The sequence below is a fragment of the Nematolebias whitei genome, chromosome 13 (assembly GCF_014905685.2).
Source record: "Nematolebias whitei isolate Nwh7 chromosome 13, NemWhi1, whole genome shotgun sequence".
Classification (NCBI taxonomy): domain Eukaryota; kingdom Metazoa; phylum Chordata; class Actinopteri; order Cyprinodontiformes; family Rivulidae; genus Nematolebias; species Nematolebias whitei.
Genome location: NC_056510.1, coordinates 27,026,466 through 27,051,715, shown reverse-complemented (window position 1 = coordinate 27,051,715; position 25,250 = coordinate 27,026,466). Strand labels below are relative to the sequence as shown.

The 25,250-nt window shown below is 39.7% G+C and overlaps 3 protein-coding genes across 3 annotated transcripts in view; 2 read left to right on the top strand and 1 right to left on the bottom strand.

Annotated features, from left to right (window-relative positions):
* Positions 1-11,802, top strand: part of mgat4a (alpha-1,3-mannosyl-glycoprotein 4-beta-N-acetylglucosaminyltransferase A) — a 40,229-nt gene extending 28,427 nt beyond the window's left edge. The window contains exons 4-16 of the mRNA XM_037686549.1: positions 3,676-3,809; positions 3,926-3,972; positions 4,063-4,176; positions 5,084-5,159; positions 6,472-6,586; positions 8,553-8,683; positions 8,782-8,889; positions 8,983-9,057; positions 9,159-9,277; positions 10,176-10,254; positions 10,579-10,639; positions 10,811-10,923; positions 11,013-11,802. Of these exons, the coding sequence (XP_037542477.1) occupies positions 3,676-3,809; positions 3,926-3,972; positions 4,063-4,176; positions 5,084-5,159; positions 6,472-6,586; positions 8,553-8,683; positions 8,782-8,889; positions 8,983-9,057; positions 9,159-9,277; positions 10,176-10,254; positions 10,579-10,639; positions 10,811-10,923; positions 11,013-11,039 (1,199 nt within the window). The 3' untranslated portion in view covers positions 11,040-11,802. The remainder of the gene's footprint in view (positions 1-3,675; positions 3,810-3,925; positions 3,973-4,062; positions 4,177-5,083; positions 5,160-6,471; positions 6,587-8,552; positions 8,684-8,781; positions 8,890-8,982; positions 9,058-9,158; positions 9,278-10,175; positions 10,255-10,578; positions 10,640-10,810; positions 10,924-11,012) is intronic.
* A 1,834-nt stretch (positions 11,803-13,636) lies between these two features.
* On the top strand, positions 13,637-16,976 carry LOC119419239 (cytochrome c oxidase assembly factor 5). Its single transcript, XM_037686548.1, has 3 exons — positions 13,637-13,845; positions 16,183-16,266; positions 16,614-16,976. Exons 1-3 carry the CDS (start codon positions 13,744-13,746, stop codon positions 16,653-16,655), a joined length of 228 nt encoding a protein of 75 aa, XP_037542476.1. The 5' UTR covers positions 13,637-13,743; the 3' UTR covers positions 16,656-16,976.
* Positions 16,977-17,300: 324 nt separating this feature from the next.
* Positions 17,301-24,255, bottom strand: LOC119419238 (inosine-uridine preferring nucleoside hydrolase-like). The gene is made up of 5 exons (XM_037686547.1): positions 24,061-24,255; positions 23,710-23,889; positions 19,460-19,571; positions 17,718-17,854; positions 17,301-17,648 (listed from the first exon to the last, which is right to left on the bottom strand). Exons 1-5 carry the CDS (start codon positions 24,238-24,240, stop codon positions 17,301-17,303), a joined length of 957 nt encoding a protein of 318 aa, XP_037542475.1. The 5' UTR covers positions 24,241-24,255.
* Positions 24,256-25,250: the final 995 nt, after the last annotated feature.

Genomic DNA, 25,250 nt, shown 5'->3' with positions numbered 1-25,250 from the left:
ATATATACACACACCCCAATAGTCCTTCAATTATCGCGGGGGTTACGTTCCACACACCACCACAATAGGTGAAAAACTGTGAAGTAGGAGTGTTATATTTATTTTAGTATTTATATATTAAGGCTTTATAAACCCTTCCCACACTCTTGCAATGTTCTAAACTCTTAAAGCTATGTAATTTTAACAACATACATATATGTACTGTCCAGTACTGCAAAATTTTACTCACCAGCTCTGCAGAACAGCAGCTCAGTTCTGGTTCAGCAGACCTACCTTGCAGTGACGAAGCCCACCGCCCCGTCCAGGTTGAGATGTGCATGGATAATTGTGTTTCAGGAAGATTCAGGATTATTTGTGACTTTCCTGCCAGTTCTGTGAGCTTCTGTGATTGTTATTTTTGATTTTGTGTTGCAAAACTTTTCCCTCCATTTCGGCAGAAATCAGCAGCCAGAAGCACTGGGTAGTGTAGTTTTTTTGACTTGCCTCACAGTATAGGCTTAATGAAAGAAAACTACAAAAGGCAGCGCCTGTCCAAAGTTTTTTTTTTGTTAACTTTTATCTTGTACCATCCCAATCATGTGAGGAATATTAAAGTTAATAATCTTTGAAAAAACACAAAAGAGAGAGTCCGCAAAAGTTGAACTGCAAAGTAGCGAGGGACTACTGTATGTGTGTCCATCCATCCATCCATTTTCTTCCACTTATCTGGGGTCGGGTCGCGGGGGTAGCAGCCTAAGTAGGGAGGCCCAGACTTCCCTCTCCCCAGCCACTTGGGCCAGCTCTTCCGGAGGAATCCCGAGGCGTTCCCAGGCTAACCGAGAAACATAGTCCCTCCAGCGTGTCCTGGGTCTTCCTCTGGGCCTCCTTCCGGTGGGACATGTCCGGAACACCTCACCAGGGAGGTGTCCAGGAGGCATCCTAAACAGATGCCCGAGCCACCTCAACTGGCTCCTCTCAACGTGGAGAAGCAGCGGCTCTACACTGAGTCCCTCCCAGATGATCGAGCTTCTCACCCTATCTCTAAGGGAGAGCCCAGACACCCTGCGGAGAAAACTCATTTCGGCCGCTTGTATCCGAGATCTCATTCTTTCGGTCACAACCCAAAGCTCATGACCATAGATGAAGGTGGGAACGTAGATCGATTGGTAAATTGAGAGCTTCGCCTTTTGACTCAGCTCTCTTTTCACCACAACAGACCTGTACAGCGCCTGTACTGTGTGTGTTTATTTATATATATGTAATGTGTATGTGTGTGTAATTTTCAATTGGTTCACTAGACACAATTATGAGCAGTTTGTCACAAAGACACAGTTTATTCTAATTTATTTAATTACATAAAAATTCCAGTAATAACAAAGTTTACAACCACCCCTTAGTAGCAGAGTTTTGCCATTTCTTGCCCAGTTTAAAGCCTTATATATACACAGTTATTAATGTTCCTGTTATTAGTTATGTTTCAACCTGCACATGGACTGATCATTAGCACCTGTTGGGTAAAACTAGTGAATCATACCCCTGACTATAATCCTACAAAATCCTTAACTTTGTGCAAGTCCTTCTATAAGAACTGTTGCTGTTTTGAATGCAAAGTGTGCACACACCAAATATTTTTACAATATATGAATATGTGTTGTACAAGCTTTTGCACAGTACTGTTTGTGTAACATGTACAGTCATTGCAAGTTTCTTAAAATGCCTAACAGCACTTTACCTCATTTACCTTTTCACAAAAAAAATGCATAGGCTTGTTTATGCAAAACCCATGCAAACTGTCCTACAAGACTTGATTCCAGGAACTGAAAGGTAGTTATGAAGACAATGAAGAGATTATCTTTAAAATGGAAAACAAAAACTGTTTGCCATTTGCATGCTGTTGTTTACCAAATTTCCTTTTCTAAGAACACCAGAAAAATAGATGCAGTATCAGCTAACTTTTCAGCTTACTAAGACTAAGGTGAGCTGTAATGTGAGTTTGTAAACCAGAGCTTCAATTGTAAATGGCCACATAAAGAAATACTTTGAGATCACATGCAATAATTTGTGAAGCGTTTTTGTCAACCACAACTTCATGCAGTCTTATCATTTTAGCCTCAGCAAATAAGTTGCTTTTGTTTGGTTAATTTCCAAGCTTCTCAGAGGGATATAAAGAGAGTGTTGTTTGGTGTAAAGGTGGTTGATGGTCACTTGACTCTGGTGCAGCACCTGTATTTTTTTACCTTTCCAGTTTTTTATTCTTCTAGAAAATATGCAGAAAAAGAGGCATCATTTGGCCTTAAGGTGCCCTTTCACATTTCATTATGCAGTTACAGCATTGTTTTTGTTGCCCAGTAAACTTTTTTTTTACGTTTTGTTTTTTGTCTTCAAAAGAGATCTCTTGAATCTTGTAGTGAGCCTAGCTTATGTGACTGCTGCTGTTTTCTGTTGTACAACCTTGAGCACAGGTGAAATGGATGGATCATTCAGCTAACTGGTTACAGGTGCAGGTTTACCCATCCCACCTCCCTCACTTGTCACAATTGACCAGAGACTCTATTTGGCAGAGGTGGACTTTGACTAGCTTAATATTAGGCTCAGGGCGTTGAAGCGACTCGGATACATTTTGCATACTGATAAATGTACCGTACTTACCGTATATAATGTCTTTTTAGCCAACAAGGCAACTCAAAGCACTTTACAACCCAATCAGTGCCCTTATTTACCCATTCACACACATTCATATGTCACATCTCTTCAAAGCTAATCTAAATAAATTATCAGATAATTATTAGTCTATCAGTGCTTTAGATCACGTTACACCAAAGGGGTTTGATTCAGTTTAGGGTCTTGTCCAGAGACACTCCACCATGTGACTACATATTGCCAACTCTTGACGATGAGCAACTGCTCTAACCATTGAGCCACAGGAACAGATATACTTTTTATAGAAATATCTTCATAATACTAAGAGTGTGATTTACAAATGCACTTTACTTTTTTTTTTTAAATTTCATCCATCCATTAATTTTTAACTGCTTCTTTCTTTTTTGGGTCGCAGGGGTCTCTGGTGTCCAGCAATATTGTGCTGGAGGTGTTAAATTGTCTGTTTATTTATTGAATTTTAAATCTTTTGTGTACAATAATTAATGGGCTTTGAGGTTTTTAGAATTGTTATTGATATTTTAAGGTGTTTTGCACCTCCTTTATATATTTTATAGTGTCCCATTGATGTTTGTTTTTATCTGTCTTTGTGTAAATGCTATCAGCTGGAAACCACTGAATTTCCTACAATATTAATAAAATAGGATTTCTCAAATTTATCCAATTCATTTGGTGACGTGCTGTTTTTTTTAAATTTTATATGACTTTTTTTTTTACTTTAGTCTTGTGATTCCTTTAAGTTAAATTAGGCAGTGTACATTTTGACTTAAGTTATGTAATAATGATGTAATTATTGTAAAAAGAGAAGCTTTTTTAAATCAACACAAATTGTGGTTGTGCAGATACATAACAAACTCATCCTGCCCACTGCCATCTGTCGGTACACAAATTTCTGTTCTTGCGGATTTTCGCCAACATAATCTTTTGTTGACTCGCAGCAAGATTATTTATTTTTGGGCCCATCTTTTTATAATTAAACTGCCATCCCTTTGTACCCTTCCCGTTTCTCACCACACATTGGCTGTGTCTCGTCCTCAGTTACCATGGTGATGGGGATCCCCACAGTGAAGCGGAAGGTGAAGTCCTATCTGTCAGAGACGCTGCGTTCGCTAATAGACAAGCTCTCACCAGAGGAAAAACTTGACTGTGTCATCATTGTGTTTGTTGGGGAGGTGAGACTTTAAATACAAGTTGTAGCATGGTGCTTGTTCTTTAGAATAAATACATGCATACAGAAATAAAAACGTGTTGCACGGGCCTAAAATCTCCTCTGGCACAACCTCTGCAGACTGACCTGGACTATGTTCACAGTGTGGTTGCGGACCTGGAGAAAGGGTAGGTTTACTCTTTACTTCTCAAAAGACACATTAAAGCTCAGCAAACTTGTCATTTGAACCCATGTCTCATTTTTGTTTAACTTCTTAGGTTTTCCACTGAGTTGAACTCCGGATTGTTGGAGGTAATCTCTCCACCTGCTGCTTTTTACCCTGATCTAACCAACCTCAAAGAGACTTTTGGAGACTCCAAAGAAAGAGTCAGGTAAAAAAACAAAATAGTTTGATTAAACTGTGGCGGCATGATGTTCTAGAGATGCAATGAGCACTGCAGAAAAAACTAGAAGGATGAGTCAGTGGGACAGGGGAATGTAAGGAAGCAAGGACAGAGAAGCATGCAAGAGCTTTTAGGTGGGTTGACTGGGCATTTAGTATTCCACAGGCATTTGTCAAAGTCAGATCAAGGTCATCAGCAGCAGCACTCTCCATTGCCGATTTTATGCTCATCTGATCCTCTCAGCTTATCTTCTCTTTATAGTTCATTAGAAATCTATTTATGGCACGGTGGAGGCTTTTACAGTGCGTGCTCAGATAATAGCCTTCAGGAGGGCTGCTCTGTTTAGTTGTGGGTGTTTGGGAGCTTATATGTTTCTAACACAAACCTGACCATTTGGTGTCTCGTTCAACATGGCTGTCATATACAAATGTGTTCACATCAAATGAAACGGAACAAAAAGACTTGTGAGGATTTTTGCTAATCACCCGGCTGTGTCTCAGTAAAGTAGGATTCAAACGTCCGTTTAATTACTGCGCCTTTAACGGTGTGTTAGAAGTATGTGCGTTTGCGTACGTGACGAAGCACGTGTAGTCAGAAATACCTCTGTGCCAGCTCCCACACAGCAGCACCTGCAGTCATCTGTGAACAAGCCTTCAGTGAGACTGCTACATCATTTGGATCAAACAATTAATGTGACAGCTGTGGGTTATAAATTATTCAGGCCAAACCTGCCGGTGCAGCTTCATGTACATACCTGTGGGTCCAGTTTTGTTTTTGCATGTAAAGCAGTCTGTCTGTTGGGTATTCCACAGATGTAATATCTTTATATTTCATCCAGATGGATTCAGGATTCAGGCGCGTAAATTTTGTGTTCATGAATTCATTTTTTGTTCAGATGGCGAACGAAGCAGAATCTGGATTATTCCTTTCTCATGATGTACGCTGTGAGCAAGGGGGTTTATTACGTCCAGGTATGTCATTCAGCTTAAAAGCCTAATTTTTATTTCCCTACACTAATGCTCCTTTAAGAGTGTAAGAGTTTTAAAACTGTAAACATTTCACAAATGAACCTTAGTTGTAAAAAGATTTCAACGTTTTTAATGACCAATTTTACAACTGTCACTTTACAGTCTTAAATCAAACAAGTAATAAAGTTTAAACAAAATCAAACCTTTGAACTGTATCCAATAAAAAAAAGTTTATGAAGACAATTGAAATATATTTTTATATCATTTAATAATTCAAGATTTAGAATAAAAAAATCAAAAGGGCACTTATGTGCTGTAAAAGATGTCTTTTAACTCCTAATATTCTTCATGGCTAAATATTTTTCGTTTTTGCCAGTTAAGAATGATGCAATAAACCTTTTAAAATGGACTTATTTATAATTAACATTGTTGCTAAAAGTCCTGATGCATGCTCAATAATCCAGGTAGAAAAATCTAAGGTCAAGTCAGGTCATCTGGACGGATTCTTCTTCTGTCCAGATGACCTGACTTGACCTTGTTAGATCGTTACTAAAACTTGTACACACTTTTTTCTGAAGGTCATTTTTGTGAGCTACTGGACTTCCTTACCCACAGTCAGATCAAATATGTGTAACCTGGAAGAAATTTAGAAAATTAGACCGTCTCTGCACAGTTTTAAAAGCTAGCTGTAGTCTTGCTATAGCTAAAATGAATCGGAGAGTGCACCGTACTGACAGCTACATTAAAGTCTTGTCCCGAACAAAATAAATGAGCATGTTGTTAAACACCTAGTTTCCATTATAACTTGATCTTAGGTGTTGTTGACTTTAAATCCTTTCATTATTTAAGTTATTTCAGTTCGCTGCATCATTTATAGCAAGTACACGACACTGTTGCTGTGCTTATTTGTTAAAATAGTTGTTCCATTTGCAGTCTGCAGCGGTTTATTTTATTAGTGATCCTTCTTCATCTCCTTTGTTGTTTTTATTAACCAAAGCTTGTAATCTAAAGTGCTAACAGTTATTCACACTTTACTGTTTACTGTGTTAATGATTCCTTTATATGTACTGTTCATTGAACTTGTCATTTCTATTATCTGCTCTCATGAGGAGGGAAGAGGTGTGTTATGAGCAAAAATGTTTTAGTGCTTAGTGTCAGCTGCTGTTCTAGGTTAGTGTTTATTAGGTCAGCTCGGAGAACGTCCTGCGTGATCGTAGAGGAGTTTATCCCTGCAGTTCCCCTTCATCAACAAGAACTACAAGTACATGACGTTTTTTTTCCTTCTAATTTGGTTAATCTGTTCCTTCTCCTGTAGCTGGAGGATGACATTGTGGCCAAACCCAACTACTTTGCCACCATGAAGAACTTTGCCCTGCAGCTCTCATCAGAAGACTGGATGATCCTGGAGTTTTCACAGCTTGGCTTCATTGGTACAAACCTTGAATATTTACCAAACAAAAGCAAGATCTAAACTACGACAGAGCTTTAGGGCCACGCTAAAAAATAAATAAATTAAAAGCCATAAAGTTACGAGAATAAAGTCGTACGAAACTTTTTCTTTTTTTTTTTTTTGTAGCTCTTGTTTATTTAATTTTTCCATGAGTCTGATCCACGACGTGACCTGTCAATCAATGCAGTAGGCATGTCAGCAAATGACCAATCCGAAGCTAAATGCTCCTTACCTGCAGAGAGCTGCTGCAGCCCATCAGAGCGTACCACCTTACTGTAAGCAGGTTCAAAATCCTGATGCTGATTATAATCTGATGCTGATGTGCTGACAGATTAACTATCTCCTTATTTATAAAACCAACACCAAAGGATAACTTAACAAGATGCTCAACATTCTTCATTTTACCACTGTTAAAATGCAGTAAACCTGCTTTATCGTTTTGAGTTCAGATAATATTATGACTCATTTAGCTTTGGATTGCTCATTTGCTGACACGTCTACTGGATTGACTGACGGGACATGGATCCGACTCATGGAAAAAATAAATAAATAGGGGGAAAAAAAGGCTTGTACTACTTTATTCTCATAATATTAAGACTTTATTCAACTTTATTCTCATAATTTTATGGCTTTTAATAAAAAAAAGATTCTTAGCGTGGCCCTAAAGCTCCGTCGTACTAAACAGTCAGCAGATCGCAAACACTACCAGAAAAATTGTAAGTAAATGTTAAATTCAGCTTTATTCTGCATGTTCTTAAATACTTGTTGCACCTAAAACACATGATTGTTGATGTACGCAGAGCAGTCAGTGTAGAGGAAAATGTAAATTATATTGAACAATATGGAAATGACAGAAGAGAGGGTCTTCATTCAGCGTACACGAATCTCTGCCAACTAAAACTGATATTTTTGTCACTTGTGAAGAAATTTTAGGTGCAAAATTAAAAATTACGCTTTTTAAATTTTTGGCTTCTATTCTAAATCATTTACTTTGTCTTCACAATATTAAAGCACATACCTGCTCGGTGCAACTACACAGGCTGCATTTGACAAATAGACATTGTGTTATTTCTAACAATGTAGCAAGCTACTAAATGTCATTATAAAGGATTTTGTCACAACTAAAAACAAGTATTTCAGCTGGAGAAATCTTGAAATGTAAACGCTCAGATCTTCCTTCTACCCAAAACAAAACTTTATAGCTTGAATTAATTGTATTATTTATTGTTTTATTTCCTGGGTTGTAAAATGTCCTTTTTAATGAGTTGCTGTAATAATATCGTCCGATATTAGCGATTAAATATCGGACATCGGCCATTCCATCAAAATAACTCACCAATATAAAAGGTGCTGTTTTTGTATGACAACCCAGTGAGAAGGATGCCTGCAGCACCAGCACATCGTTATGACATCACGCGTGCCATTGAGTTTAGATTTGTGACAATTTACAAATTTACACCGTTCGATTGTTGTCGTTGTGTTAGAGAGAGTAAATGTCATGAATAAATTTAACATTAAACATAATCCAAGTTGAAGTGTTACATCATTTTCAGTCCCCTTTTTGGCATCTTGGCACTTTTTCTATCTAAAAAGTATTCTGAAAAAGAATAAGAGGCCGCGCTCCAGTAGCAGCATCAACATGCACTCCGTCTGTCTTTTGGATGACTGTATGAACATAATTTTACTGTATTTCGGTACGATGATAATAAAGTTTTTGATTCTGATCTGCATTTGGTAGCAAAACTGACAAAGACCATGCAGAATAATGTAGTATTTTAATTCCACAGCAGAGAAAGCTGTGTAGTCTTTGTAAGTAAGTCTAGGGGAAAAATATCGGTATCGGTTATCGGCCAAATAAATTTTAACATATTGGATAATATCAGATATTGACCAAAAATCCAATATCGTGCATCCCTAATTTATAAATTATTTTTCTTCCCTTACAGGAAAAATGTTTCAGGCTCCCGACCTAAACCTCATTGTTGAGTTTATTTTCATGTTCTACAAAGAGAAGCCTATTGACTGGCTGCTGGATCATATTCTGTGGGTCAAAGTCTGCAACCCTGAGAAAGACGCGGTATGTACGGGAATTACTGTACAGATATTTTTATTGTTAACAGAATGAGTCTTATTATTTTCTGTCTGCTATCCCCCGCCCCCCCGCCCCGCCCCCAGAAACACTGCGAGCGTCAGAAATCCAGCCTCCGTGTGCGGTTCAGACCCTCGCTGTTTCAACATGTCGGACTCCATTCTTCTCTTGCTGGAAAGATTCAGAAACTCACCGTGAGTCTCACTCTTTGGCCGTTGTTTATGTTCAAAATCAGTTGTGTCTCTTTCCTGCATAGAAACCACTGTTTCCTCTGTGTGTTGCTGCAGGACAAGGACTTCCTGAAGCCGCTGCTACATAAGATACATGTCAACCCCCCAGCAGAGGTCTCCACTTCGATGAAGGTAACGCTGATCCATATTATTGTTATCCAGTGTAACAAATAAAATTAAATGTTCAAAGTTATGACAAATACGGGAGTAAATCTGTGCCTTCTGTCCTGCAGGTGTATCAGGGTCACACGCTGGAGAAGACGTACCTCGGTGAAGATTTCTTCTGGGCCATCACACCCACTGCTGGAGACTACATCCTCTTTAAATTCGACAGACCTGTGAGCATAGACAGGTAGATATAAAATGTTTACATGTTGTCTTTACACTGAAATAGTTCACTGCCCAGTGTTTTTCCACAAGAACCTAAATCTTTTCACTTATTTTAACTTCATGTCCTTCACTGATTGAGGTCTAGTGTTGGTGAGAATGTGCATGTCTCTGAGGATCATGGCGCGTTAATGAGAGTGCTCTAAATCCAGGGTTTTCAGGCTCCTTTTCTGTAGTGGGGTAGAGAGGAACAAAAACTGCAACATATAAGTTAAACCTGACTGAAAGCAGGGCAAACCTCAAGTCTCTGTTCATATTTAGACTAAGTGAAATAGGGTTATCGTATCTGCTGGTTGTGACGTATAGATGGGAAGTGGCAAAGTACGAATGCGATGATTATGTTTCGTTTTAACTGATATACATTTTCTGGTCTAGTTTGAGATCAGCACAGCAAAGCCACTGTCACTTTTTCCTATATATTTTTTTTAACTCGAATGAAATTGATTCATATTCATAAAAGTGAAATTGCCTTTTTTTAATTCATGCCACCTGCCATACTGTCTGTGATTTGTGCATTCAAGTCCTTCCTTTGGTTTCTTAGAGAACTGCAGGGAGTTTTGAGTGTTTGATGAATGAAAAAGCAGGAACGTCAGAATTTATGTAACTGGTGAAACTGTAGCTTTGACTTGAGATCAACAACACCCAAGCTTTTAACTTTAATCAAATTTATCCAACTGGCTTTTAAACTTGTTTTTACATTCCCAGATTCGGGTTCATCAGCTGAGCATGGTCAAACCTAGTGTGTACGGATGTACACATCTGTGGCTGTAGGCTGTGTGTCACAGTATTGAAGCTATTTGGGAAAAGTGCAAGAATGCTCATCCGCAGATGAAAGTATTAAAACTAATGCTTCGTTTTGGCAGGTTCTTGTTCCGCAGCGGTAACCAGGAGCACCCAGGAGACAGGATCGAGAACACCACAGTGGAAATACTGCCCGTCTCGGTAGGAAACCTCCTTCCATCCTGAAACATGTGCACACACACACACACGGTCTGTCACCCTTCTCTGGTGAGGTGTGCAAAAAGCTCGTATTGGATTACACTGAGTGGCTTCATTTTGGACGTAGTGTATTGATTTTTGTCAGGATCATGACAGAATCACTGGCTCTGCCAGCACTGATCTGTTCTGACACTGCAGTCCACTCTTTCAGTGTAAAAACTGTTGTTCGCACCTGTTTGGGTGTTTAGTTCAAAAGAAATCATCCAAATGTGAGAGTGTGCCTCACACTTTGTTCTGATGTCAATGTTTTCTGTCTTTGAACATCAGGAAAAAGGACTGCAGAACAAAGACGGCTACAAGCGAACCGAAGATCGCTTTTACAGGATTGGTACGTGTTTCTGATAGTAATCTGGTGCTACATGACTTTATGTGACGTCATCATATAACACACACTGTGGTGTCTTTTCAGATTTTTGTTCAATAGTTTATGTAAAAATAAATAAATCTGTGCACCTTTTAAATATTTATTTTTTGTTTGTGTGCCTGTTTAAACACTCAGGTCATTTTGAAAAAGGTGTGGCAGAAGGAGCTGTCGATCCGTCCTTCAACCCCGTCTTGGCGCTTCGTCTTTCAGTGCTCAAAAACTCTGCTGTATGGGCCATCCTCAGTGAAGTGAGTGACAAATATAATTAGCTGTAAATGCCTCCTTCCTCCTCGTTTCTGTCTAATGAGACATCTTGTGCTCTTTTCTCTCCTTGCAGATACATATAAAGAGAATATCTGGCTGACTTCTCTGGAGGAGACCCATGAATCGGGGCCCCTGGGGGGCCACAATCTGTGACTGCTTAAGCAGGGTCTCTGGAACCTGGCAACCAGCGGTGAAGCTATTAGAGCTGAGAGTTGCTCGTCCTAGCTTGTCCCTCTCTGTCCACTTTTTTTCCTGATGTTCTTTATCTTGTCATTATTTAGTTTCTCTTTCTTTTCCCATCACTTCCTTCTCGTTATGCATTTCTTCTGTTTGTGAGAATGTTATTAGAACTGTGCTAACAGTTGAGGATGTGAGGACAACTGTTCAAAGCTCTGTGCTGTTCAGCAGCTTAGAAAACTATCAGAAGATTCCTGGAGGAAGAGGCTGGAGAGAACCAGCCACCTGGCTGATGATGTAGTTGCTGCCAAATCCCTCTCCTTTGACTCAATGCTGCCACGCTCGGGTAAGCTGGGGCATTGCACTGTCCCTGGCGCCTCAGCAAACCCGGAGATGATCGAAAATGTTGTCGTCACTAATGGCCAGTTGTTGTCTGTTCTCAGCAGAAATGGTGGAGATCCAAACATGTTTTTGTAGATCAACAACGACCCGAGCAAATATATGTTTTCCTCACTTTCAGTCAAGTACTCTACTGGTCCTGAAACAAAAATTCATCCCGACATGTGACCTGAAAACAGTTGAGTCGTAACTACAACCTAGAAAATTTGTATCGTGACATCAGAGCTGTTTCCTCTTGTCAGACGGGCCTCAGAGTCTATTTATAGTCAATCAATCAGAGATCGCCTTGGCAACGTTTTCTTGAAGAAATATATTGTTAAAAGGATATATTATTACAACAATGACTGACGATCCATGAAGGATGACTTAATTTATTTGAAATAAATCTTTAATTTGTACAAGAGGTAAAATATATTTTTATTCTAAGAGATGTTTATGGTAGTTCATTTTGTGTTTTTATGTACTTTTTAAACGTTTTAATTAATACTTATGTAAAAGTTATGTTCATGCTAACAGCTACTTGGAAGGTTTTCACTTAAACATAATTTTTGCTGCACAAAAACTAAACTAGAGAAACGTTTTTAACAGGTTCTGTTGTCAAAGTCATTGTGGATGTGAGTCGAAATGGGAAAAAAAAAAAAAAGTGCCTTATATCCAATTCTCTTGAGAGCCGCCCCAAAATATAATTTAAATTTGTTCCAACTCGATTTTTGCCCACATGTTGCTGGATATACTAATATTTGAGAAACTGCTCACATATTGGATGCCAAGTAAAATTTGTAATGTTAACTGAAAGTAGTTGGTTTTACAGTTCATCTAACACGGCGATGTTTGCACTGCATTTTTACTTTTAGAGCACATCAGCCATCTTTGGTACCTCACTTTCCATCTTCAAGCAGAAAAAAATCATTTGAACCCTCTGCAGCCATTTGTCCATTTTGGTTTCTTTAAATGTATAGAACATTATGACTACTGATCTTTACAGTTCACCACTGAATGTTCATATATATATACACGATATGTTTATGCTACAAGAAGCGTTATCTTATTTTTAATCACTTATTTTCCCACTTGCATTTAGTTGTATGTGGCCAATAATCTGAGTGAAGACTGTCAGTGAAGCTTACAGTAACTGTTTTCATGCGTTTTGAAGGGGTTAGTGAAGTGCCTTTTGGTAGAATTGGTCTAAAATTGCTCAATTCCTGCTTATCATGCTTTTTTAGCATGCTTAATTATTCTGTGTAATTTATTGAACACTTTGTTGTTGTTGTTGTTTGGGCAAAATATTTTCCTTCATTGCTGATCAATCTGCTCTAAAGCTGTACTATAGACTGTAGAAGAGACTGTATTTTTTACAGTCTGAGCTGTACTCATTGTAGTCTCCGGTTCTTCATTTTTTTATGTTGGAGAAGAAAGGAGCAAATCATATAAGCTGTTATTTTGACTACTACTAAAAAGACAACCCCCTTTTCCTGCATCCAGATAAAAATGGAAAATGAATGTTTTTAAGGACAAGAATGCATGTGATTCAAACGGGTTATTAACAACAGCATAACAAATACATTTACTCATTAGTTCCCATTCCCCATCAGTTCATGTGCCTTCATCGTGTTCATGCGTTTGCCTGATTCTGATGGATTTTTGCATCATTTTTTTTTTTTTTTTTTTTTCATTTAGCCTTTATTTATCCAGGTTAGTCTCATTGAGCCACGAGAACTCATTTTCAAGAGAGACCTGTTTAGGGAGCACATGGTGGGGGTTAAGGGCCTTGCTCATGGGCCCAGAGTGGGGCGAATGAGGGTGGGGGCAAGTGTGGGTGTTTCACCTACCCCACCCACAATTTTGATGTTGTCGGGGCCGGGGCGTGAACCGGCGATCATTTTTCATGATCGGATTTAAAATAAATTTGAAAAAATGGTGGAATTTACACTCATTTTGTGTTGTGATTTTATTTTACTTGCATCTCATACATTTTAAGGTTTTATTCCAATTTAGTTTTGATTTGACATCCCGAAAATATTCATATATCACCAGAAAACTCGCCTACATTTTTTCTAGGAGGAAACTACAAACGCTCCCAGCATGCACGTATACTTCCGGTTTCCCATCATGCCATTTCATAATCATGGCTGATGGCTTTCCATAACACCAGCGCTGTTTACCAACCGATTCTAGCAAGTTTGAGATAACCTTCCAAGATAATTTGGTGTTGAGGTGAATTCTGAACGATGCCGAAATATTACGAAGACAAAGAGGAGGATATCAGAGCATGCGCAGGCGTCAGAGAGGACTTTAAGGCGTGTCTCCTTCAACATGACTGCGTGCTAAAGGTAAGCCAGGACGTCTGTGAGGACCTTTACTACTTGATTAAATAAATAAAAGATTTAATAGCTGTGGTCTAGTCTTTTTCTAATCGCTGGGAAAATACTCGTGAAACAAGAGTTTAGTTCAAGGAAACGTTTTATGGTGAAACTTCATTTTAAACACCAGCACTGAGGTCACGGTAAGCCACGCCAGACCTCATTCAAAAAATGGTGAATTTCACACACTGTCGTTTTGGTGAGATTATTTTGAGAATTTGAAATATCTTTTGACCCAGTTGGCCACAATGTTTAGTTCGGTGTCAATTAAATTGACGTATTTTACCGTGCTGCTCACACGAGGCTGGTTTTCTAGTTCACCTCTGCTCAAAAGGCTGTACATTATAGCATGTTTTTGTGTTAGTGTTCGCAAATCTACTGAAAGTAAGTATATATGTTGGAGGCTTTCTTTTACAATTTGTAGCATTTAGGTTCTGAACTGACTGCATCGTTGTATCTCACAAAATTGGCTTTCAGTGTTGGGGGACATTATACAGGTCCTTCTCAAAAAATTAGCATATTGTGATAAAGGTCATCATTTTCCATAATGTAATGATAAAAATGAAACTTTCATATATTTCAGATTCATTGCACACCAACTGAAATATTTCAGGTCTTTAATTGTTTTAATACTGATGATTATGGCATACAGCTCATGAAAACCCAAAATGCCTGTCCCAAAAAATTAGCATATTTCATCCCACCAATGAAAGACAAGTGTTTTTAATACAAAAAACACCAACCTTCAAATAATCATGTTCAGTTATGCACTCAATACTTGGTCGGGAATCCTTTTGCATGAATGACTGCTTCAATGCGGCGTGGCATGGAGGCAATCAGCCTGTGGCACTGCTGAGGTGTTATGGAGGCCCAGGATGCTTCGATAGCGGCCTTAAGCTCATCCAGAGTGTTGGGTCTTGTGTCTCTCAACTTTCTCTTCACAATATCCCACAGGTTCTCTATGGGGTTCAGGTCAGGAGAGTTGGCAGGCCAATTGAGCACAGTAATACCATGGTCAGTAAACCATTTACCAGTGGTTTTGGCACTGTGAGCAGGTGCCAGGTCATGCTGAAAAATGAAATCTTCATCTCCATAAAGCTTTTCAGCAGATGGAAGCATGAAGTGCTCCAAAATCTCTTGATAGCTAGCTGCATTGACCCTGCGCTTGATAAAACACAGTGGACCAACACCAGCAGCTGACATGGCACCCCTGTGACTGTGGAAACTTGACACTGGACCTCAAGCAATGTGAATTCTGTGTCTCCTCTCTTCCTCCAGACTCTGGGACCTTGATTTCCAAAGGAAATGCAAAATTTACTGTAATCAGAGAACATAACTTTGGACCACTCAGCAGCAGTCCCAGGCGAGATGCTTCTGACGCAGTCTCTTGTTCAAAAGTGGCTTGACCTGGGGAATGCGGCACCTGTAGCCCATTTCCTGCACACGCCTGTGCACGGTGGCTCTGGATGTTTCTACTCCAGACTCAGTCCACTGCTTCCGCAGGTCCCCCAAGGTCTGGAATCGGCCCTTCTCCACAATCCTCCTCAGGGTCCGGTCACCTCTTCTCGTTGTGCAGCGTTTTCTGCCACACTTTTCCCTTCCCACAGACTTCCCACTGAGGTGCCTTGATACAGCACTCTGGGAACAGCCTATTTGTTCAGCAATTTCTTTCTGTGTCTTACCCTCTTGCTTGAGGGTGTCAATGATGGCCTTCTGGACAGCAGTCAGGTCGGCAGTCTTACCCATGATTGCGGTTTTGAGTAATGAACAAGGCTGGGAGTTTTTAAAAGCCTCAGGAATCTTTTGCAGGTGTTTAGAGTTACATCGTTGATTCAGATGGTTAGGTTAATAGCTTGTTTAGAGAACCTTTTCATGATATGCTAATTTTTTGGGACAGGCATTTTGGGTTTTCATGAGCTGTATGCCATAATCATCAGTATTAAAACAATTAAAGACCTGAAATATTTCAGTTGGTGTGCAATGAATCTGAAATATATGAAAGTTTCATTTTTATCATTACATTATGGAAAATAATGACCTTTATCACAATATGCTAATTTTTTGAGAAGGACCTGTACATTGAACAATATGTTACAAGGTTTTGTTTTGCTGTTTGAGCATGATTTAGTTAAACCTTTAATATATTTTCAAACCTTTTATGTAATTGTTGCTGTTATGAAATGCACACACAAAAAATCAAGCCATTTTGTAGTATTTATTGGTTTCTTGGTTGATTTTAAAACTGTAAGTTGTGTACTTTTACAAGCAAGGGCCTAATGTATTCAAAACAATGTCTTGATCTATCAGGAGGGAAAGAAGCCCAGTGAGTGTCTGAAGGAAGGCCACTGCAAATCCCTTCAGACGGTGTTCTTTGAATGCAAGAGGTCAATGGTAAGTCTGTAATAATGGTTTTACCACTGATGATCAAACTGTTGTAAAATCAGCTGTGGATCAGGTCGTACTGGTCATTTTGTACCTCTCATACCCAGGTTTTAACAATTTTATCTATGTACTTTTGTATATCTATCTATCTCCATGCTCAGTAATCATAGTCCTAACTTTAAATTTTAGCTAGACAAGCAGATTGTAATATAGATTACTTTAGGTCATTGTCTTTCAAAGCAGGTACAAACAAATGCCCATTTTTATCTACTTGTGCATATCTACAATTTTCTTTCCAGGCTGACTTGAACTTTGATCTGTGGTGCAAAACGCTGATTAGTGTCTTTTGTTTCCAGATGGACATGAGGTCAAGGTTCAGAGGGAGAAAAGGATACTGAGGAGCCAGCTGCTGCATCTCTGTAGTTTAATGGAAACCAGATTTCCAGCTGGAAATACCAGAGAGGATTTAAAGACAGCTGTTCATGTCACAGGACATCTTTCAGCACTATAGATCTGAAGGACACCAAGAAACTGGCAGTGAAAAACCAAAACATGTAAAAAAAAAAATTCACAGACGCATCAGGACAAATGCAGAACAGATTGCTCATTGGTTGGAACATATTATTAGTTATTCCAGATAAATGAATGTGTGGTATCTGATGAAACAAATAAAAATGTCTACATTTTTATTTCCATTCATTCAACCTTTATTTAAACAGATAAGTCACATTGAGCCTGGAAGACTCATTTACAAGTGAGACCTGTTTGGACAGACAATAAAAGTGGTGAAAATGACACATAGGGTTTGGAGACAAAAAAAAAATTCTAACACACTTTTCACCTCTGTTTGAAGATCAACAGTGTGATGATGAATATATATTGTATATTAATATATTGTGCATGATGGAGTCATGACAAATTTGAGGTAAATGTGTGCAATAAGGAGTTTTTCTAGCTGTATAGCTGTGTGCTACATATGTTTAGTGCTAAAATACTCATGGCTCAGATAAATGACCAACTGAGACCACTTTACACCTGGTCAGTTATTTTAAAGCAGCCATCATCATCTGCTTAAACCTCTCCATATCCACCTTCTTCATGATAAAAACCTTGCGGGTCTTCTTCAGAAACCCCACAGTGTCCACTATCATCATTCCTCTGGTGTGATTTCCCGTCAGCTCTACACTAACCGGGTAATGATCACTTTCTAAGATGAACGAGTCGTCCACAGCAGCCGCCATGGCGTACGAGTCACAGGAAATAAGACCGCTGCCAGCCAAGAACTCCTTCTCGAAGCGTTCAGATTTGGACGCCTCGATGCTGTGGTGGAAGATCTGCTGCATGAAGCGAGCTTTGTGGCTGTCCTGCACCAACCAGGCGTCGCAGAACTCCTGGAGGGATGAAAACACAAGTGCTGATTGACTATAAAGGAAGGAGTATTTGTTTAAAATGAGTATTACCCAGGGCAGCTTGTTGTAGCAGGTGAACTCCCAGCAGGCCAAGTAGGTGGGACACTGGTAATCATTGAGGACTATGTACGCAGCTTCTGGATCAGCAGTGAAATTAAACTCCCCACACACTGTGGTGTTTCCTCGAGCTGCATGACAGAGAACGACAAGAAACCAACACTTAACTAATTTACTGACATTTCAATTTTTCTATCCAACATAACTCACTCGCCCTGACCCAGGGAGAAATGTGACAATCTCCATGTTGTACACTTGATTTGCATTCTCTAAAGGCTTCACAGTTATCAAAGCAAAACAACTGGTCAATCAGAAAATGATGAGCAATAACCTCCTTTCAAAGTATTTGCTATTAAGCTAGCAATGCCAACTAATTATTATTTTAATAGAAACTTGCTGAGAAAAAAAAATTCCATGTGCAGGAAGCAAACGACTTTCTCTGAAAGTTTCCACATACAGTAAAATGAAAAGTGCATCAAAAACCTGGACTGATGTTTAATAAGACCATCAGAATGTAATCGTTTGAGGCACATCTGGAGTCAGCATGACTCAAGATGTCATTTTTCAACAAAATAGATTTAGTCTAAAACTGCAGCATGAAAAGTAGTGGGCGATATGCATTCCTCCAAGGAATGCTAGGCCTGTAACCTTGTATTCCTTTTCACCACTCACTTGTCGTGAGGTTTCACAATAACCCTGAACTACACTATAATGAACTTAAACACACACTAATAAATATGGTTTGAAGAAACAAGGAAATTACACTTTAAGAGAAGATTTAAAAAAAAGTAAAATTATACTGAACTGTAAGGAAAATGTATTTTACATATTTAACCTTCTTTCTTCAAAAACTCAACTTTTCAAGAAAACTAAATCGTTTCAATTCAATAAACATTAGTTTACAAGCTTTTTGACATTTTCATTGGTTAGCCACAAACAGATGTGTAAAAACATGAAAATGATGAAAAAAGGAGGGTTTTGCCCGACAGCAACCGCTTAGCATGAAGTTCACATGAATTCAGTAAATTCATGTAAAATGTCTAGTAAAGGCAAACCTGAAAGCATTAGACGATAAATAAAATAAACACAAAAACATATACAAGGAGGGGCAGCACGGTGGCGCAACTGGTAGAGCTGCTGCCTCTCAGCGAGCAGGTCCCTGGTTCAAACCCCGGTCCAGGGGCCTTTCTGGGTGGAGTTTGCAAGTTCTCTCCGTGCATGCGTGGGTTTTCTCCGGGTACTCCGGTTTCCTCCCACAAACCAAAAACATGCATGTTAGACTGATTGGTAACTCTAAATTGTCCCTAGGTGTGAGTGAGAGAGTGAATGGTTGTTTGTCTCGTTTGTCTCTATGTGGCCCTGTGATGGACTTGCGACCCGTCCAGGGTGTACCCCGCCCCTCGCACAGTGATTGCTGGACATGGGCACCAGCGACCCCCGTGACACAAAATGGAATAAGCGGGTAAAGATAATGGATGGATGGATGGACATGTACAAGGTGTTCTTATTTGCAAGTCTTCTAAACTTCACAGCCTTACCCTGCATCATGAAGTCTGTTTGTAAAATGACAGGTACGTTTGTGAGTTTCTGTGCAGGTTCCAGTTCTAGATTCAGGAAGGTTTAGTGTTTTTCTGTCTTCTGTTTCTGCAGCTAAATAAAACCCAGTGTTTTCTACTCGACGCCTCCTTTGAAAACAAAAGAAATATAGTCCTAGAAGCTGTCGACGCTTCACTCACACTCAGTGTTGCCCCCCATGATGTACAGCCCTCTGAGTTTGCTCGGCAGAGATGGATCCATCCTCACGGCCAGGGCCAGGTTGGTGAGGGGGGCTGTGGCCACCAGAGATACCTGGGAAGGATGCATGGATTTAAAATAACAAGTTCAAGCTGTAACCAGTCTTAATAAAAGGTTTAAGATCAGTCTTGAGTTTATTCTTAGAGTTTCTAAGCCTTCACTTCAGTTAATTAATTGTGCTGTTGGGCTGAGTTTAAGCAACTAAAACATCCTCATCCATCTGCACTGGAAAATCATGTCCAAGCATTAACACCACTGAATCGGTGACATGGTGACATTCTGAATTATTTCAACACTTCTATGGTCAAAATCTCAGAATGTATGCATTGCCTGTTCAAACCATGCAGGTGAGGCAGTGTAGTGCTCTGGTTCACCTCTGGGGGCGCTGTGTCATATACAATATATGAAGTAGGGGGTTGGAGCATGCCCATTGCTGTCTCTCTTTATATCTCCAATATAATGTTTGATTACACATGCACTGCACATGCTGATGTTCTACAGTCTAATATATTGAATGAATGTGTGAGACATATTTATTCTTTCTATTTGTTCATAAATGCACGCTGAAAATACACAGGGTGAGACAGAAAGTACCACGCTGCACCGATAGGGGGCAGTGCTGCCCCATAGAGACAATGAAACGTCGCTGTGTGTTCTTACCCAGAGTAGTGGAAGTAGTGTTATGCAGTGGAAGATCATATCAAAACTAGGGCTGGACAATAATTCGATATCGATATACATCACAATATAATTTATTCACTAACGGTGATATGAGTTTTAAGCACATTTTTCATATTTCAATATGATTACAGCGTTTCACTGATGCATTGCTTTTTCTGTTTGGGTTGAAACGGCCGCTACAGTTTCAAACCAAACAGAAAAAGCCACGAAACAAATACGTAAGTGCGTGGTGACGTACACCACAGCTCGAAGGAGTCAGTGGTAGCAGGCTAAGCTAAGCTTCAACGCGCATTAAGTTTTCTCTTCAACATGAGTGCCCATGACGGTCAGAATGTGACTGAACAAGCTTTCACAAGCGAAGAGAAAGCAGATGACATAATTGATAAGGGACTATCTGTGTGGAAGTAGTTCGGCTTTCTAAGATCCGATGAACTGCAGGTTTCTGTGTGCTGCAAAATGTGTTCCATCTAGCGGTGGGAACATCTAACTTGTTCCACTCGAAAGAATCTGCTGAGAGTCAGAAGATGAAGCAGAATAAAAGTTTGAGCTGACGTGTCCCTGAAACAAACACCCAGCTGTATCAAAAGAGAAACACATGCAGCAAACGTCTGCGATAGGTTTTGATGTTTAAAGTTAAAACTATTAATACTGACAAAGTTGAGTTTTGTCTTTAATGGTGATTTCAAATTTCTTTGATGTCATTTATGATGAACATAAATGTATTTGTACAGTTTGTCTGAGGCTTTTATATTGTTTATATCGATATCGGAATTATATCGTTATCGACCGAAATTAAAAAATATATTGTGATAAAAGTTTTGGCCGTATCGTCCAGCCCTACTCAAAACTAAAGTATTTTTCCAAACTTCTTCGTCTAAAAATAAAGATAATACGTTTTTTTTACAAACCGGATTCCAAAAAAGTTGGGGCACTAAACAAATTGTGAATAAAAACTGAATGCAATGATGTGGAGATGGCAAATGTCAATATTTTATTCGTAATATAACATAGATGACAGATCAAAAGTTTAATCTGAGTAAATGTAACATTTTAAAGAAAAAATATGTTGATTCAAAATTTCACAGTGTCAACAAATCCCAAAAAAGTTGGGACAAGTAGCAATAAGTGGCTGGAAAAAGGAAATTGAGCATATAACGAACAGCTGGAAGACCACTTAACACTAATTAGGTCAATTGACAACATGATTGGGTATAAAAAGAGCTTCTCAGAGTGTCAGTGTCTCTCAGAAGCCAAGATGGTAAGAGGATCACCAATTCCACCATTGTTGCACAGAAATATAGTGCAGCAATACCAGAATGGTGTTACCCAGCGTAAAATAATAATAATAATAATGTCATCACAATGTCAGCACTGTATGTTTCCATACAATGGTGAAATTAGTCTCTGCATTTAACCCATCCACCACCAGGTGGTGCAGTGGGCAGCTATTGAGGGCGCCCGGGGGGCATTTTGGGGGTGAGGCGTGCTGCCCAGAGACGCCACGTGATGTGCAGTGACTGGGGATCGAGCCTGGGACTTTCGGGTCCCAAGCCAGCTGCCCTGCCTCTACACCATCTCGGCCCCCTAAATAGCAAAGACTTTTAAGTTATCATCATCAACTGTGCATAACATCATCAAAAGATTCAGAGAATCTGGAACAATCGCTGTGCGTAAGGGTCAAGGTCGTAAAACTCTACTGGATGCTCGTGATCTCCGGGCCCTTAAATGTCACTGCACCTCAAACAGAAATGCCACTGTCAAGGAAATAACAGAATGGGCTCAGGAATACTTCCAGAAAGCATTGTCAGTGAACACAATCCACCGTGCCATCCGCCGTTGCCAGCTGAAACTCTACAGTGCAAAGAGGAAGCCATTTCTAAGCAAGCTCCACAAGCTCAGACGTGTGCACTGGGCCAGGGGTCATTTAAAATGGAGTGTGGCAAAATGGAAGACTGTTCTGTGGTCAGATGAGTCACGATTTGAAGTTCTTTATGGAACACTGGGACGCCATGTCATCCGGACCAGAGAGGACAAGGATAGCCCAAGTTGTTATCAACGCTCCGTTCAGAAGCCTGCATCACTGATGGTATGGGGTTGCATGAGCGCTTGTGGCATGGGCAGCTTGCATGTCTGGAAAGGCACCATTAATGCAGAGAACTATGTTCAGGTTCTAGAACAACATATGCTCCCATCTAGACGTCATCTCTTTCAGGGAAGACCCTGCATTTTTCAACACAATAATGCCAGACCACATTCTGCAGCAATCACAACATCATGGCTACGTAGGAGAAGGATCCAGGTACTGAAATGGCCAGCCTGCAGTCCAGATCTTTCACCTATAGAGAACATTTGGCGCATCATAAAGAGGAAGGTGTGACAAAGAAGGCCCAAGACGATTGAACAGTTAGAGGCCTGTATTAGACATGAATGGGAGAGCATTCCTATTTCTAAACTTGAGAAACTGGTCTCCTCTGTCCCCAGACGTCTGCTGAGTGTTGTAAGAAGAAGGGGGGATGCCACACAGTGGTAAAAATGGACTTGTCCCAACTTTTTTGGGATTTGTTGACGCCGTGAAATTTGGAAACAACAGATTTTTCCCATAAAAATGATACATTCTCTCAGTTTAAACTTTTGATCTGTGATTTGTGTTCTATTCTGAATAAAATATTAGATGTTGGCACCACCACATCATTGCATTCAGTTTTTATTCACAATTTGTTTAGTGTCCCAACTTTTTTGGAATCCGGTTTGTATTTAAAAAGAGGAGTATGGAGTTGATTAAAGCATAATTAGATGTCTTTTTAGACAAAAAAAAAGGCTAAATTGAAATAAGCTTCTATTTTGGGTTCATATATGTGAGCATCCGATTCCAGACAAGTCAGTGAATCACCCGCCACAAAGCTCACTGCACGTCACTGCACTGAATATGAGCAGGATTTACATCTTTATATAGTTAAGAATACTGTTACATTTGTAAGAAGTTCTTATATTTTCTATTTTATCAATAGCGATGGTGGACCAACTCTATTGACAGCCATACGCTTACCATTATACTACCTCCATCACGTCTGACAAATGCAGATCATGTGCTTGTCCTTTCCTGGGAGTCATCTGACTAAACAATCTGGCTTCAAACATCTGGAACATTTTTGTTGTTTCCCAGTACACAAATGTGGATGTTTGACTGGAGGTTTTCTGTTCATTATTTAGAGAATTAGCCTCCTAATCAAAAACTCTGATTAGTGATGCACTGATCCCTGAGCCAGTCAGCACTTTTGATGTCACAGATGCATTTTTTTTCTCTTTAGTATATTTAATATTTAGTCCAAATTATGAATTTTGTCTTACTATTGGGCAAATTTACTTTTATGCAATTCACAAATGGTCACTGGTTTACTTTGGAGTACTAGCCTTCTAAAGCATCACTAATACATCCTTCCTGGAAGTATCAAAATCTCACTGATGGTAAACTATAGCCTGGATTATACACAGCTGTTTCTGAACATCTCACTTCTCCTGGGTTCTCGTTAATAATCCTGATGATAGCAGACACAGCGTTCTCCTTCTGAAGCAGGTCCAGACCAGGAGCGTGGGGGTCCGGAGCGTCTCCCAGTCCGTCCTGCCCGTGGAAGAGTCCTGCGCTGATGGTGTTACCAAGGATGGGCTTATCAGCGCCTTTAAACACTGGAATCTAGTTGGAGAGGGTAAATGAAATGCAAACATGAAAAAGACAGTCTTGATTGATCTTTGGGATATTTTTAGAGTAAATTATTGTCTGTAAACATAAAGCAACATTTAACGTGTCTCAGTGTCACCTTACTGACAGGTGTGTTTTACATCAAGATGCTGCACATGAACCCACCTCAAGTTTGTTGCAGGCTTGCAGAACTCGCAGAACATTCTTGCACACGTTCTCCACTGCAGTGTTTCCGTGCACGCAGGTGACGCCCAGAAGCTTCACGTCGGGGGCGGCCAGAGCCAACATGATGGCCTGAGCATCGTCCACCCCGCAGTCCACGTCCACCAACAGCTTCTTACTCATCGTGTACCCCGCAGAGCACAAAGCTTAGACCTACAGCTACAGTGGAACAGTTTGAGCTGCAGAAGCATCCTGAACTCACCTGTTGGGTTTGACAAAACTCAAATACCGTATTTTCCGGAGTATAAGTCGCATCAGTCAAAAAAAAGCAAGAGGAAAAAAACGTATACAAGTCACTTTGGCGTATAAGTCGCATTTATTATGCGTCACCACTGACCCGTCCCGTTTATTTAATGGTCAAAACAGCTTAATTTCTCCTGGGCGGTGCCATCCATCCATCCATGCATCGCGGCCGGAGCCACTAGCTCTCCAGCATTTCCTCCGCCTGCACCAGCTGAGTGAAGCGAGCGCACACGGGAGGACTCGGTGTTGTGGTTCTTTGAAATTTAAAGCATTAATCAAAAATTGTGTTATGAATATGGGGGGAAACGTATTTAAGTCACAGGAGACAAATCTATGCAAAAACTGTGACTTAACGCCGGAAAATATGGTAATCACAAGAAGCGTCGTCTTTATTAAGAGAATAACAGAACGCATGAACAAACAGTTCTCATGGAGCAGTGAAACACATCGATACCTCATTTTAGGTTAAATTTAATCAGTATATGCAATTCTACTGTATCTGTGACATTAAATGACTATTTTACCATTCATTCACAAATTATCTAAATAAAAGACTGTAGGACTCAACAGATGAATCAAAAATTAGATAAAAGACCCACAATCGTAAAAAAAAGAGATGATACATTCACAAGCAAACAGAAAAATCACAGAGAAAGATAAATGTTCATATATCCGTCAACTTCAATATGTGTAACACAGTTTATCCGCCTGAAAACACTTACCTGCTGCTGACTGTAAAAATAAAGTAGTGAGATCTCGATAAAACGAAGGTCAGCAGAAAACAACCTTTGAGCCGAAAAACAGAAATCCAGCTCAGGAAAGGGAGGACTGCTTGAGGGAAGTTACAAAAAAAGGAAGCGACAAGTTAATATTCAGTCTGTTTGAAAGTC